This window comes from Haliotis rubra, unplaced genomic scaffold (assembly GCF_003918875.1).
Source record: "Haliotis rubra isolate DU_JTF1 unplaced genomic scaffold, ASM391887v1 Scf473, whole genome shotgun sequence".
Taxonomy (NCBI): Eukaryota; Metazoa; Mollusca; class Gastropoda; order Lepetellida; family Haliotidae; genus Haliotis; species Haliotis rubra.
This window is the reverse complement of record NW_025767161.1, coordinates 76,282-93,177: the sequence shown is the minus strand read 5'-3', so window position 1 is coordinate 93,177 and position 16,896 is coordinate 76,282. Positions and strand designations below refer to the sequence as shown.

Genomic DNA, 16,896 nt, shown 5'->3' with positions numbered 1-16,896 from the left:
AACATGTGAGTTCGAGGTTAGTCTGTCTTAATCAGCATGAGAGTTCGAGTTCTTAATCAGCTTAGTCTATGTCTTAATCAACATGTGGGTCCGAGGTCAATCTATGCCTTAATCAGCATGTGAATTCGAGGTTAGTCTATGTCTTAATCAGCATGTCAGTCCGAGGTCAGTCTATGTCTTAATCAACATGTGAGTTCGAAGTTAGTCTATGTCTTAATCAGCATGGGAAGTGGACACGGTCCGACGCCAGCTGAGGCCTTAGTGTGGCTGATTTGGGTTAGCCGATGTCTATGTCAAATTCAGTTGTGCTTGTTAAATCAATTCGATAGGATTCGAAGGGACACTAGTGCGCCGAACGCACGTGTGTTTCAACAGGCCAGATGGTAACCTACGTAAACAATTTAATCCCAGAGGGACAATAGACCGTGACACGTCCGCGACGGTGCTCCGTCAATATATCATAACGCCTAACGTTGACAACGCCACAATGAGCATCTCGAACATCTAACATCAAGGATCACAGAACGTCATCGCCACTTCACGGGGATCACGTGATCCCTGTCGTTTCCACCTCGTCACGAAGTATGGTTTCAACAACCGTTTGTTAATTTACACCAGTTTCCGGTCGCACACCGTCGGCCACTGTAACCTTGCAGTAACCCTTCATCCCTGTACAATGCAGGCCAGGGAAAACATATTCCCTTATTGTTTTGTTTATTGATGTGTAAAAATATGTATCGTAATATCACACCAGCTCACTCTAACCCTGACAAAACTAGTTGGACGACGCGGTCTTTGATATCTTTTGTTCTTAATGTATTGCACAGAATGGACTCTAAGGTTCTTTCCTCTTTATATACACAAAGAACTTAGTTAAGCACCCGCTGACATATCTCACCATTGAATGAGCCCCGATCTTAACCCTTTGGAGACTATCTGGGACATGATTAGTCGTCGTGTGCAACAAAGGGATCTTCTTGTACAGAACCTGGACCAATTGGAAGATGCTTTACACAACGAATGGCGTAGAATGCCCTTTTAGAGGACCAGGAAGCTGACAGGGAGTATGAGGAGGAGAGCACGTCACTTGGTGTACATACACACATGATTGTCACGTCCTATATGTCCTAATTGTACGTGTGATGTCACTTTCACATTCATTTCTACAGTGGCGAATGAATCCGGTGTTACAATATGACAAGATGACTACTATAGCGCAGTGACGAGATGACTACTATAGCGTAGTGACGAGATGACTACTATAGCGCAGTGACGAGTTGACTACTATAGCGCAGTGACGAGTTGACTACTACAGCGCAGTGACGAGATGACAACTATAGCGCAGTGACGAGTTGACTACTACAGCGCAGTGACGAGTTGACTACTACAGTGCAGTGACGAGTTGACTACTACAGCGCAGTGACGAGTTGACTACTACAGCGCAGTGACGAGCGCAGTGACGAGTTGACTACTACAGCGCAGTGACGAGTTGAATACTACAGCGCAGTGACGAGTTGACTACAGCGCAGTGACGAGCTGACTACTACAGCGCAGTGACGAGTTGACTACTGACTACTACAGAGTTGACTACTGACGAGTTGACTCCACTACAGTGACGAGTTGACTACTACAGCGCAGTGACGAGTTGACTACTACAGCGCAGTGACGAGTTGACTACTACAGCGCAGTTGACTACAGCGCAGTGACGAGTTGAGTACTACAGCGCAGTGACGAGTTGACTACTACAGCGCAGTGACGAGTTGACTACTACAGCGCAGTGACGAGTTGACTACTACAGCGCAGTGACGAGTTGACTACTACAGCGCAGAGACATGTTGAATACTACAGCGTGGTGACGAGTTGACTACTACAGCGCAGTGACGAGTTGACTACTACAGCGCAGTGACGAGTTGACTACTACAGCGCAGTGACGAGGTGACTACTACATCGTAACGACGAGTTGACTACCGCATTGCAGTAACGAGCTGACCTGACCGTTTGAGGGTAATGATAAGCTGACCAACTTTTTATCAAATGTTTTGTCCCACTGCCAAGGCTGTTTGCTATGACGTCATTGTGCTTTGTCGGCATGTGCCCTTGCTTAATGCAATCAGTCACAACAAAGCATACGTCGATTAACGTATAATAGGTCACCTCTGCATGTCTTGACCCAGATTAATCTGTTAATCCTTTGCCCTACTTGAGTCCTGATTCGATCGGCAGGGAATATCATTTTACAGCGTTTGCTCAGGACGCCATTGGTTAGATAGTGTATTTGTTAAGGGACGCATAGCTAGGTAGATCTGAAGGATTGTATACAAGCATTGTATATTGTATTTCATATCATATGTTCCTAGAGCCACACGCAAAGTTCATGTAAAGATGGAGGTCAAAGGTGTCACCACGCTGACACATTGTGTACATTAATAGCGCTGGAATGTGACACTAACTGTACATTAAAACACTGACCAGGTATTGTGTAGAGATGAGGGACTGGGGCTGGCATTTGAAAACAAATATGACAAATAATCTTTTAGGGGTACCAATGAAGGGAAAAGTAAACTGTCCTTATTCAGCAAAAGAAGTGTTTATTGTTTAACGCTGGGCTCAGCAATATACGTATAAAACTGTATTCTTTTAATACTCCAATAACTGCACCATCAGTATTGAGATGACAGGTCAGCCAAGTCAGCGGACCTCACCATCCGATCCCGTTAGTCGCATCTTACGGATTGACAAAGACCCACTCTACAGCGGATCTTCGTGGGTATTTTGCAAAACAAGGAAAATGAGTCATGTTGCATTTTCTTATAATATAGTGCAGAGGGTCCTTGTACCACCTCGGGGCGGTGGGGTATCCTAGTGGTTAAAGCGTTCGCTCATCACGATGAAGACCCGGGTTCGATTCCCCACATTTGTAACATGCGTGAAGCCCATTTCCGGTGTCCGAAGCCATGATATTGCTCGGATATTGCTAAAAGCGGCGTAAAACTCACTCACTCACCTTGTACCATCTCAAGAAGGTCGGTAGGTAAAGATTCTTTCCATTTTTATTATCAAATCCCAACGTTTTGGCGTTTGGGTATTTTCGCCTACAGGCCAATCATTTTTCTCACAACTGAAATGAAACTATATATTTTGGGTATATTTCTCGACAAACCTTTCATTTAAGTTAGTGTCTTAGATCAACAAAACATAACGAATAGTACACAATATTAAGAACATTATATTTTCTTTCAGATGTATTATATTTTAAACTCTTTTACGCGGGTAAAGGGTTAGGAAACTGCGATGCAGATATATGTTGCAACTGTAGGTTTTTATTGTCATTTGATACTTTTGATTGACCAACAGGATTCGAGAATCGTACAAATTCATAGTATATTACATGTAATCAATATTTTTTCAGCTTAATTTAATAAATAGATGCCTCATAGTTATACCCCACTTGGTCTCAGAGGTAAAACTAGTATGACGTTTGAAAAAAGATAACATCTTTACCAGGACATTTTCTGTGCGAAATATGCATCCTATCTTCAAGAGGAGGTCAGAATACGTACACCAAAGGCTGATAAGACAACATCAATATCCCACTGGACAAGTAAATTTAAATACATGTTTAGACAGTTTTTCTCTCTCTCTCTCTCTCTCTCTCTCTCTCTCTCTCTCTCTCTCTCTCTCTCTCACACACACACACACACACACACACTAAAACAAAAGATACCCAACAATAATATAAAAAAACACCCACACAAACCAAAAACAACAATTGTTAATCGATAAATAAGATTAGGTCAATATGAAATAAGATATTGCTGCAAATACACATTGCCCAGTTCAGTGAATTCCTCAAACACTTTGAAGTTTTTTAAACTCTTGGTTGTTTATGTCCAAATTTGGAATACCGTTTTCTGGAGGCCATATTTGTTTACGCCACATTCCGAGCGGACTTACGTGATGTCAACAACCAGGCCGCGGGAGAGCACGTTGCCAAATAGTAGTGGTCAGGGATTAGTGATGGCGCACATAGGTTACACCAACCTCCTGGGTTAATAAGGGATAAGACCGGGTTACATTAACCCAGCCTGGCTTACCGCGCCTATAACGCATTGAGGTAATCTAAGGTCAGGGACACGTCTACCACTGACAAGGGAGATAACTGGCTTGACCTCAGCCTACAGTACAACGTAACCACAAATCGATTAATTATTGTTCCCATATATTCTGATTTCGAGACCACGCTTGTCTCGAATTACAGTTATTTCGATATGTTTTCCACCATTAACTTTACATACCGCATAATACGGTACATAACTGTTAATGACTAATTATTAGTTATATGGTTTGAAATAACGAACCTGGTTGTCTCGAAGTATGCTTTGTGGATATATTATCTAGAGGGGCGATGGAGTAGCCTAGTGGTAAAAGCGTTGGCTCATCACGCCGAAGACCCGGGTTCGATTCCCCACATGGGTACAATGTGTGAATCCCATTTACGGTGTCCCCCGCCGTGATATTGCAAAAATCGGCGTAAACATAAACTCACTCACTCACTCACTATATTCTAGAGTGCCCGCGACATTGTGTTTCAAAAGAAAATATGATATGTTTTTCACTATTAACTTTACAGATCTAATATATCTGTAACTTATATTCGCTTGTTATCTGTCATATTTCCGAGAGTGTCCGCGACATTGCATTTCCAAATACGTTCCACAGTGCATATGCAGAGTTCATAGACACGTCATACATATCCACTGAGGACTGACTGAGTTTTACGCCGCTTTAAGCAATATTCCAGCAATATCACGGCGAGGGACACCAGAAATGGGCTTCACATATTGTACCCATCTGGGGAATCGAACCCGGGTCTTCGGCGTGATGAGCGAACGCTTTAACCACTAGGCTACCCCACCGCCCCTATCCACTGAGGACATCACATCAGTAACTTTGGAACATCTTTCATCTCTCCAGGGCCTAAATATCGGAAGGCCTTAATTTCTTTTAGAAACGACTAATGTGATAATTGGGGAAGAGTCGTTCATATAAGAGATAGGCATCCCTTTGACACCAATTGTGGAAGTGAGTGAGTGAGTTGGGTTTTTCGCCGCTTTTAGCAACATCACGGCGGGGGACATCTGCAATGGGCTTCACACATTGTACCCATGTGGGGAATCGAACCCGGGTCTTTGGCGTGACAAGCCAACGCTTTAACCACTAGGACACACACACACACGCACGCCCGCCCGCCCGCACGCACACCAATTGTGGAACTTCTGCTCGATAAGTAGTTTCTTTATATATTTACACAACAAGTTCTGCTCATATTAGCAAAAATCAAAACAAGAGGGGCTCGACAGAGGCGTTAAACTGAGCTTCAGGTTTATCGACGGTCTGATATCGTTCAATGATTGATACATAGCCAAGTCCCTTACACTGGTTCACCTGAAACACCATACAGGCGAAACTGCCTCATTTGTTTCATATGCAGATCTATACATAAAGATTCCAAACAACCAAAATAGGACAGAAAGTATGACTTCAACTCTCCAACAACAGCTCCAGGCTTTTGGTAATTTTTTTTCACAACCTTTTGAAGTGCAATCGAGCATGCCCTGTTTACGAAAATTTAAACATTCACATCCCCTTGGCAGGCATATGGTGGACAATTCCTCATCTGACGCACCAGTGACCAAGATGATGTCCGATGCAATTCTCTATTTTGACGTTCTCGAAGTCGTACAGGTGGACGAACCTTGCGTCTGTTTAGGACGGATGTCACCGATGGGGCAGGATACGTTCACGTTTTCAAAGAACATCTGGTATTACTACAAGTTGATAGTGATTTCTAAACACAAGCTGTTGTTGTAGTCAGATTCGTTGTACAATGGACAATGTTTTCCGTGTAATATTTCGATGATTACGGAAATATTTTCGTCGCTCTTATCTACTCAAATCAGCACTAGGATTATTTAGCTTTATGATACAAATATTATTTTCTTCTCCATTTTCTTATTCTTATATAAGAAATCCTTATAATACGGACACATCGCTTTATAGGCGAATACTGTTGGTAATGCCTATATAAATGCACAGGTGCATAATTCGATACTATACATGATTACTAGCGACACTTGTTAATCCGGACGACTTTTACAATAAGATATTGTCCGGTTTATAGGAGTGCTACTGTTTTTGTAAACTGGAAAAGTTGAAAAGTAGTCACGGAACAGTTGGACACAAACGAAGCGAATCATGTTACAGGCTCAGAATGAGTCTTGCTTTCGATAACCTTTGCGATGTCTGTCCAAACACAGAAGTAATTGAGATATTGAAATTTCACCCCAATCGACATGTTTACGTCTACGAACGTGTGTGTCAATTTAAAGGAGGGTGCCATCCGTTTTGAGAGGGTGTCACACCGGCTGAAGATTCAGGCTTCAATAGTTGTCAAGGTGTCACAGACCTGTCACATACGTCACAAGTACCAAAGTTGTACGAATCACAGGTCGACAACAATAAACAATATGATAACATGGTTCACACTTTCTTTAGAACATAAATCACGATACAAATGCTCTGTCAAATTTACCACGTCTCTTGTGGTATGGTATGTCGATTTGGAAGTATACATTTGATTTTATCTGTGATTTGTCGTACCATGTCACTCCCTGACAGCAAGAAGGTACCTCATTCCTCAACTTGAGAGAGTGTGTACAAACGTGTGCCTCGTCAGCAGGGACAACGTTTATTAAAAAAGAACCCGGTGATGTAACATTACGGTTTTCGGGCGTCGCATGTTTTCGGACGGCAGTTTACTCGCGTTAGACAGATATTGTAAATACTGAGATGATGGCTTGTGTTTATAATAAACAAAAAATATTATTTAAATAGATAAAATATACACACAAAAAAGAACACAAACCCATCAATACAAAGAACAACAACGACAAGAAACGGCTTTCCGTAAGTGATAGAAATAGTGAATAATAGATGCTAAGATAGCACACCGCAGTGTGCCAGTTCTGTCATAGCGTGGAACGCCTTAATTGATGCAGATCTCAGACCTTTATCACTTTAGTGTAACCCGAGGACAACAAACCTAGAAACATAATCATGGACAACCTGGGTTCGATCCCAGGATCATAGGTTCCTAGCGTGCTCAAGGGACGCAACTCTGCGCAACACTGTTTGCCTTAGACGACGTGCCCCCAGGAATATAAGGAAAAGTAGAACAGTGTGAGTGGCAGTAAAAAGTTTTGTTATTTGATATTTGCGGTTTGCTTTGGTTAAAATGTGTGTGCTATATGTGTGTTTATTGTTATGAGTACATTATGTGTCAGTCGAGATATACAACCTTCGCACACAAAGACTTACGTCCGTCTTGACGTCATGCCATTCACTAGATCGATTCAGTCAATGACTGTTCGTACACATGAACAGTTTACAAACAATCAGTTCTGAAGCCTGAATTGTTTCACCAACATGGGATTAGTTGTAAACAACGTGCAGATACTTCCCCTTTGAGATTTGCAGTCACCAGTTATTGTGATTAGTCGTCCGTCTAATGTCGATGCCAAGCGATCGGTTGTGGCAACGTGCCATCTCCGACGCACTTGCGCAGAACCAGTCAAGCCTGACGGCAAGTGCGTGTTATTGTAAAGCGAGATTGGGGAGTTGACATGCAAACAAACAAGAAAACAGTCTTAGTGACAATTACGTCAGTGAATCTAGTTCTATAGTATGTACTTTATAAAACATAGAGCATGTACTCTATAAAACATACACCCTATCCCTCTCACACCTTCCTCAACACCAGTAAGATCCGGTTAAGAATTGGACTTCAACACACGCTTGCCGTAGCAATAATATGGGCTTAACAAACTGTAACCATGTGGGGAACTGAACTAACTAACGGTAAAACGTGATGTCACGAGCTTTAATACAGGTGTCCGATCTAACTAGCGGTAAAACGTGATGTCACTAGCTTTAATACAGGTGTCCGATCTAACTAGCGGTAAAACGTGATGTCACGAGCTTTAATACAGGTGTCCTATCTAACTAGCGGTAAAACTGGATGTCACAAGGTTTAATACAGGTGTCCTATCTAACTAGCGGTAAAACTGGATGTCACAAGGTTTAATAAAGATGTCCGATCTAACGGTAAAACTGGATGGATGTCACAAGGTTTAATAAAGATGTCCGATCTAACTAGCGGTAAAACTGGATGTCACGGGCTTTAATACAGGTGTCCGATCTAACCAACGGTAAAACTGGATGTCACGAGCTGTAATACAGGTGTCTGATCTAACTAGCGGTAAAACGTGATGTCACGAGCTTTAATACAGGTGTCCGATCTAACTAGCGGTAAAATTGGATGTCACGAGGTTTAATACAGGTGTCCGATCTAACTAGCGGTAAAACTGGATGTCACGAGCTTTAATAAAGGTGTCCGATCACACAGGTGGCAATGAGCGTGATGTTATCTAGCCTTAGTGCAACTGTCTTTACAAGCAGACATCCGATCAAGCATGCAGTGATACCCGAATGTCAACAAGCCCTCAAACAGGTGCCCGCTCTAACATGTGTGCAACATGCGTGCTGTCGGCGAGCTCTACTGCCTGTACCCCTTCATACAATCTGAGGCAAACTCGCTCATCCAGAGGCACGTCGCGTCATGTTTCAAGTATGCAGACAAAACTTGATTCACTGTCTGTTGACCTGCTCAGCCTGTTGACAGCGACAGGGGTATGAATGAGCGGGGCACAAGGACGACACACACCGGTACCCCGATCTCAGTCCACCGGCAGCCATTACCCCTCGACTGCACTCAGCCACCCTAGAGACGCCTCTGACTGAGTGGGTGTGCGTGGTGATAGAATCGTTGAGGGTGCAAGTGAAGTGTGCAGCCAAATACACATTGCAATATCATATCAACATAACTTCAGACCAGATAATCTGACTTTCTGTCTGTCCGTGATACGCTCGTCAGTGAGGAAGAGCATATAGTCGTACACCCATTGAAATCCACAGGTTCAAGCTATTAAGGAATGAGTCAAAAGAAAGGAGACAAATTAAACCATATAATGGATGTTACTTATCAACATGGATCCATAGTTTATGATGATTTCCGCTTCATCCCGAATTACGTAAAATGAATACTTAATGTATGCGTGTTACTGGTAGAAGGTATATTACTAAGATCGACGGTTTGGATTCGAATCTACAAAAACATTTGCCTTGGTGACCCTCGTGATGTCGATCACTTGACTGTCTGGTCGAAAGATCTTGTTTACAATCGTCAATTTGGTGGACAATTGCTTAGTGAAGGAATATCACACCGGAAAGAAAAATACTATACGTGTGACGAACGTGTAAGGTCACACGAGTTACCTCCCTTTAACTGTTCACAATGATATGTCGATATTTACACATTTACGCTGAGAATAATAAAAGCATTTTTCACCGGTAACAATATATGTCTTCCTTACTCGTTGAAAAAGCAGACTTAAGCAGCATGACGTCCGCGCTCGTATTCTGAAGGTATGTGCTTACTGCAAATGAAGCGTCCCTAAAATATACTCTCCACATCCACACGAAAACAAACAAACGAAAAAAAAACCGAAAAAGAAGAAACAAACACCCCAAACCTGCTAAAACTGTCTTTTGATCTCGAGCTCCGCCAACATGAGTCCTAGGAACAGTATGTAAAGGTGGGGAGGGCATTTGGAAACTGGTGATTTAAAGAATCACATGGAGTGTGCTTTTGGAAATGTAGGATATATAACCCTACCGATCACGTATTGGTGAGGTGATGTGAAATTGGGTTTAATGTCACGCTGGAGAATATTTCGCTCATATGACGACGTGCATGCGTGTGTATGTGTATGTGCGGCTGCTTGTATTAGCCCAGACTGAAGCTGGTTTTATAGTGCTAGCCCACTGAGATACCATGCCGCAGTGAAGCATGAATACCCCACTCAGACACATTATACTGACTCCGAGCCGACCAGTCCTTGTTGTACCCATTAATGCCGAGTGCCAGGCAGGGACCAACAAGTACCATATTTTAACGTCTTTTGGTATGACGCGGTCCGGGATCGAACCAGCGCCCTTCCGCTCTCCGGGCGGACGCTCTAACCACTACACCACGGAGGCGGTCTGCAGTAAATGGAAGCCCGGAAGCAGTGCACAGTGTCGGTCAGGCATGTCGAGACAGACAGAGTTCGACACCCGACCACACAGGGAGCTAGGACTGAGACCCAGTGTGTAAGGAGTGTAAGGATCATTACAATAAAACCCGTTTGTAACGAACTCTCTTATAACGAACGGATGGACAAAACGAATTGGTTGTTTTTGTCCCAGTCACTAGTATATTTGAGAAAAACGAACAACGGTTAAAACGAACTAAAATAAGTTGACACTTTGTGTTCGTTATAACCATACTTTACTGTATTCCCTCCCTGATATGTATGTTGTTTTACCCCGCACTCAGCAATATTCCGGCTATGTGGCAACAGCCTGTAAGTATTTGAATCCAGTGATCGATAACATGCAGCGTTCCACGCCATTGGAATCAACCAAGTCACCCAACCACGCGATCCATTTGGTTGCCCCTTTCGGCAGAAATGGTGGCTGGGGACTAGATGTCGCCATGGGCTAAATTATACGCGAAATAAACAACAAATACTTGAAAACATTTGACAACAGATGCATTTTATTCATTTTTCTGGTAGGTCAAACACATGTTAAGACCTATGAGTAGTGCTGATATTGGTATACAACTTGCCATACGATACATCACGATACTTAAATTTTAGTCACGACGACATATTACTAAAGTATTGTGCACTTAAGCTGCGATACGATACGAATCCCGATACAATGGTGGCGATACGATACGTATCACGATACTAAAATCTTTAATCTTTAATCTATAAAACACCTTAAGATCACCAAAACCATTTAAAAGAATTTCGTCAAATTCCGTCAGCGTTGCTCAATGTTCATTCGGAAACGAGATAATTAAGTTTATACACGGACTTTGTGAATGTTAATAACATGCGAGCGCTATGTCTGACACAGTTCTTTGACGCAAGAATTTCCGCGTAAACGTTTACTTATGAAGGGAAAATAAGTAAGCCTATATTTTAATAATCAAACAAAAGTAAGTCTTTTTTCTTGACAGATATCGCGATTCGGCAATATTCAAAGTTAAACATCGATGTATCGTGGCCCATTTGAAGTATCGTATCGGGATACACGACAATGTAAAACTTTGTATCGATTCACTGTATCTGCGGACCATGGATCGATGCATCGATGCATATCAATGAATCGTCACACCATTACCTATGATGGCATGTGTTTGATTCCCGCCGTCTGGATGTTCACAGTAACTCATGGTTCACATGGTACCTCTGGACTTGAGTGCTAAAATGACAAGTATGTTGTAGCCACACTGACGTCTATCAACATCTTCCCGACATGTCTGGCGAAGGGCACGACCACAGCTCGATATTGATGATGTTAGCTTAGGAATTGTATGGAAATCCTATCTATGTAAAAGTAATTATATTTCGGCACCGAGGTAAGGTACAAACTAGTTATTATATGTCGATCTGATGTGATCTGATGTGCTGACCCGATGTGTCGATCTGACGTGTCGACCTGCTGTTTTGACCTGATGTGTCGATCTGATGAGTCGACCTGATGTGTCGATCTGATGTTTTGACCTGATGTGTCGATCTGATGAGTCAACCTGATGTGTCGATCTGATGTTTTGACGTGATGCGTCGATCTGATGAGTCAACCTGATGTTTTGACCTGATGTGTCGATCTGATGAGTCAACCTGATGTTTTGATCTGATGTGTCGATCTGATGTGATGTGTCGATCTGATGTGTCGATCTGCAGCTGTGTCGATCTTATACCGCAGCTGTAACCCCTAAAGGAGGAATCCCTGCTGCGTTTCTGAAATGTGCCAAAAGGGATAACTGGAAACCATTTACGGAGTAGCTTGAAATTCAGTAAGGCAGTTCCTTTCTGTCTTGACAATATTACATTGCAAATAATAATAATTATTAACCACAATCTACGTTTTTTCCTCTTTAGCAAATATAAGGGGTAGACATAGACACATAATTACACTTGGATATCAATCTTGCTGAACATTGCGCAAAACATGCTGTTCATGTTGGATAACAGTGGTGGTCAGGTTGAATTTCTGAATCAATTTTCACGTGAAAACAATTTGAGTCCTATGTCACAGTGAAGTTACAGATAGCAACGAACCACCTGACATGCCGATATAAACTGACCAGTAATCAATTTAAATTGATATTCATAATATGATATTTCAGAAAAGTGTCTTGCTTAAGCCAGTGAATAGACCCAATTATAACCGTTATAACTAAAAACTTACTACCTGATAGTATACGAGGGGCGTTCATTAAATCTTTAACGAACGCCCCTCGTACCTGTAAAAAATATTTAACTCTGCCCAACGCAGATGTATATTCCGTGTTCTCGCACATGAACACTTTGTGTACCCTCTTCTTGGACATTCTTGGCATTATTATGCGTTCTTTTACGTGTGTCAGCAGCACTTAAAACCCCCTACACTAGCTACTAATGTCACCTTGTTAACTCCCTTAAAGTGTGTTACCAACTTCACTTCGAAAATTTAGTACACTCAGCTCCTAATTTGGGGCTCTTAAACTCCGTACATCCGGCTATTTACTTCCGTCTCGTTAAACCCCCACATCAGGCTAACCTGTACTGATGTACAAGACTATTCAGCTGGAACAATTACGGACACGATGAGGATGAAGTCAGTAGTTGTTTAGCAGACCATTCCACCTGTACTCCCAACTCCCCAAAGCTCACTACTGACTGATCTCCTCAAATCCCATGTCTCGTAGTGTATAAGAGCATTCACCGCAAATATTCGCATACACTCATTCCCTTGAATGCACCCGAGTACTATTGCACGTTCTTGTGCAATGTCTAGTATTCTGGGATTATTCTTGTATATTCTGGCACACGTTTGCAATTCTCGGATCCCCACATGAATTCATACTGGTTGTAATTATGCTAAAACTCACCAATAACACAAGGTGTTCGCAAAAAAGCTTCACATATTATCACGTACATTGTTACAGAAAAATGTATTACTTTATGTATGGCTTCAAACCTCGCGAGGGCGGTGGGGTAGCCTTGTGGTTAAAGCGTTGGCTCGTCACGCTGAAGACCCGGGTTCGAATCCCCACATGGGTACAATGTGTGAAGCCCATTTCTGGTGTTCCCCGCCGTGATGTTGCTGGAATATTGCTAAAAGCTGCGTAAAACCAAACACAGTCAGTCAGTCAGTCAAGCCTCGCGAAATTTCGTATTGACGTAAAATTGGTTACAGATGACAGCACCCGAGAAGATCCGGATTAGAACTGGGTTTCAGCAACCCATGCTTGTCGTAAGAGACGACTAACGGGATCGGGTGGCTAGGCTCGCTGACTTGGTTGATGTAAGTTCTTTGAGAGGCATTTTAGAAGTTTTGAAGATGCAGGAAAACGAAGTTCTCTGGATAGTCAACTTCTTTATTGCAATGAGTGCGACGTTTCGGTGTAGGTACTAACACCGAAGTTATCACTTGCTTATCAAGTTATCACTTGCTTGATAACGGTGTTAGTACCTACACCGAAACGTCGCACTCATTGCAATAAAGAAGTTGACTATCCAGATAACCTAGTTTTCCTTGGTTGATGTATGTCATCATATCCCAATTGCGTAGATCGATGCTTATGATGTCAATCACTGGATTGTCTGGTCCAGACTCGATTATTTATGGACCTCCGCCATGTAGCTGGAATATTGCTGAGTGCGGCGTAAAACTAAACTCACTCACTCACTTACATAACGTACCTTCTTTAGTACGGCTCTTCATACACCTCGCTTTATGGGCGAATACTGTTGTGTTTATAAATGCATATATTACTGAGTGCACCAACCAACCCACCAACCCACCAACCCAAACCCACCAACCAACAACCAACCAACCATTCAAATGAAAGCGGCTATTTTCGACGCCAGTTTTGAAACACCGTGTATGTTCTCATCCGTTCATCGTAACAACATGTTACATTGTTTGTTGTCAAGGTCTAATTAGCTGTAATTAGAAAATGATTCATTAAAGTAAAGTCATAAAAAAGCATGGGATATGAAACACATGTACATAAACACTACAATACACGAAGAATGTATTATGAACAGTCAGTGAAACAAAGAAAGTAATTTAGGATGGGGGAAGCATGATGTGATGAAATTCTAAAAGGCAAAGGATATGATAACTTAAAATGAACGTAGGTATATCTGAAAAGAGAAACAAAGCAAATGGTTGCATGCTAAGACATACACATATATAATAAGGGGTGAAAAGAAAATAGGTAAGATCAACGTGAAGTTTTACATTCAAATATAAACAAACAATGATTAAGATATATGATGTTCATGCTCTGTGAAACCTTTCCTTTGTGTCACTCAAACATTCAGAAAGTGAAACCAACGAGGTAACTAGAACGTCATAGCTTTGACATGAGCATACGTAAGGATGATATGAAACTTGAAATGAACGTAGGTATATATGAAAAGAGAAACAAACCTAATGGTTGCATGTTAAGACATACAAAGATATAATAAAGCGATGGAAAGAAAATATGTAAGATCAACATCAAATATAAACAAACCATAGTAATAAATTCAAAATGATGTTCATGCTCTGTGAAACCTTTCCTTTGTGTCACTTAAACATTCAGAAAGTGAAACCGACCAGGTTACTAGAACGCACTTTGATATGAACGTACCTCCTTCAACACAAGTCTTCTTATCTGACGACAAGATGAGTTCACTGGGACAGTCACAGACAAAGAGTTCACTGTTGCTGGGATCATAAACTTTTGGCAGACAGAAGTGGGAACAGCCGCCATTGTTATCACCACACAACCCTATCAGCAGAAGACATTAGTTTGTTAAACAACAGAGCACGAGTACATAAAGTACACTTAACCTTCTGATCGTGTTGTCATATTAAAATATTTGCCGTGAAATCACTTAAAAATGTCAGCTTGTAAAAATGTAACTACATTAAATGACTAGACTTCAGAAACAGAAAATTTTTTAGGAGTGATACTGTGATATTACACGTTGATTTGTACAACTGCTTTGAAGTTTAGTATCTTCTTACTTCTTAGTATTTGTTGTCTGTTGGGATGGAATACACGTAAACCCATGGGTGAAGGAAGATTACTGGCAATTGTTTCCACTTCCTCGTCACTACGTCTTCCGAACTTGCTGTATTTCTTAACGGATTTAGAGTACCAGTCAGTCCAGTAAAGAAAATCCTTAGATAGAAAGCAAAGTATTAATAAGTAACAGTTTGGAAAACATTTAAACACAACAACACACATGGCCAAAGTTTTGTTCCTCAACAGCGTTATTTACAAACTCTTGAACATAGCAATCCTGCACGAGTCACTTCGACTACAGTGATGGCAAAAGGATTGTGGAGGTGAAGGACACTCTGAAGAAAAGACACACGTTCCACACTCACCTCGAATACAGTAATGGCAAAAGGATTGTGGAGGTGAAGGACACTCTTAAGAACGGAGACACGTTCCAGTCCCAACATGTTTGAGCTCTCAATTGTGTGAAGCTTCGAGTCAACCCAATACAGTCTGTTGGCAACATAATCTGAAAGGACAGTGCTCCATTCAGAAAGCTGTAAGCAGTATACCTTTAACTGAAATACTTTCACTTATATATCGCTCAATAGAAAACAGGTTTACATCCAACTAAAATCAATAATATCATTGACAGACGGAACATACTCGATGCAATGGACATACAAAATAGAAAAAGGGATAAAAATCATTTGATTACAAATACAACGTATTCGAAGCTAACCTAGTAAGGCGATGGTGAAGTCAACAATCAGATATACTTTCTATGGAATACGTCCATTTTGATACCAACCAATAGTAAGTCCATTAGGCCAGGCGATGGTTGTGTTGACAATCACTTTCCTGTCATTGCCATCCATTCCACATCGTTCAATCTTAGGCTGTTTACCCCAGTCAGTCCAATACACAAGGCTGCAAGTAATGAACAGGACTCAGAATGTCTCCTCAGAAATATCGGTCAATTTAGAACCATTTAGATAATGTTCAATATTTTCTGATTTCAGATTTATTAATTAGTTCCCCCGTATAGAGTATACTTCAGTAATTTTCCACGAGCCAATTTCAAAGAATATCAAAAAAGGTTTAATGGTTCTTATTATGATTTTCTCTAATGGTGTGGATTTTTTTGGTCCCCAGATGAATCATGCTACATCTCTCATCAGTCAAACAGTTTTCATGTTGTACTGGTTATGCCATTAGTAGCCAAATGTAAGAATGGAACCATTGTTCACTGTCTCATTACAGAAGCCTGATTTACCCATGGTTGGGATCCAGTACTATGGCTCTTGGTTCATCTAATCCTGTGTTAATAAGCGTCTTCCTCATTTTGCCATCCAACGAGGAAACTTCAATCCTGTCAAAGCCAGTGTCAGTCCAGTAGAGGTGCTTGTTGATCCAGTCTACTGCAAGACCATCAGGAGTCCTGACATCTGTTGATGATACCTCTTCAACCGATGGCTTGTTGTCAAAGTCAGCTCTGGAGAAAACGTTATTTCATGGTTGAGCATTCTAAAAGGCGCCAACTTGAACTTGTAATCTCCATTTTAACTTTGATTATTATGAAATGTATGTTTATACGTGAAGTTAATTTTAATGTATGACATTGTACATAGCACACATGAATACATATGATCTGAATTATCTTGATGCCACCTGTTCCGCCG

At 41.5% G+C, this 16,896-nt stretch overlaps 1 protein-coding gene and 1 long non-coding RNA gene across 8 annotated transcripts in view; one reads left to right on the top strand and one right to left on the bottom strand.

The window, feature by feature from the left end:
• Positions 1-7,911: 7,911 nt before the first annotated feature.
• On the top strand, positions 7,912-9,607 carry LOC124290759. 2 transcript variants are annotated; one of them, XR_006902027.1, is made up of 2 exons: positions 7,912-8,087; positions 8,188-9,607. It is a non-coding gene; the product is annotated as an uncharacterized LOC124290759 (long non-coding RNA). The 2 variants fall into 2 exon arrangements; XR_006902026.1 differs by having other exon boundaries at positions 7,912-8,137.
• A 1,645-nt stretch (positions 9,608-11,252) lies between these two features.
• The window catches only part of LOC124290758 (low-density lipoprotein receptor-related protein 4-like), a 29,399-nt gene continuing 23,755 nt past the window's right edge, over positions 11,253-16,896 (bottom strand). For 4 of the 6 annotated variants that reach the window (XM_046727576.1, XM_046727581.1, XM_046727582.1 and 1 more), the window contains 6 exons: positions 16,491-16,709; positions 16,026-16,144; positions 15,604-15,743; positions 15,238-15,394; positions 14,055-14,998; positions 11,917-11,972 (listed from right to left, as the gene is read on the bottom strand). In XM_046727576.1, the coding sequence (XP_046583532.1) occupies positions 14,766-14,998; positions 15,238-15,394; positions 15,604-15,743; positions 16,026-16,144; positions 16,491-16,709 (868 nt within the window). In that variant the 3' untranslated portion in view covers positions 11,917-11,972; positions 14,055-14,765. Of the gene's footprint in view, positions 11,794-11,916; positions 11,973-14,054; positions 14,999-15,237; positions 15,395-15,603; positions 15,744-16,025; positions 16,145-16,490; positions 16,710-16,896 lie in introns of those variants that run through there. The other 2 variants (XM_046727578.1, XM_046727579.1) reach the window with 2 other exon arrangements.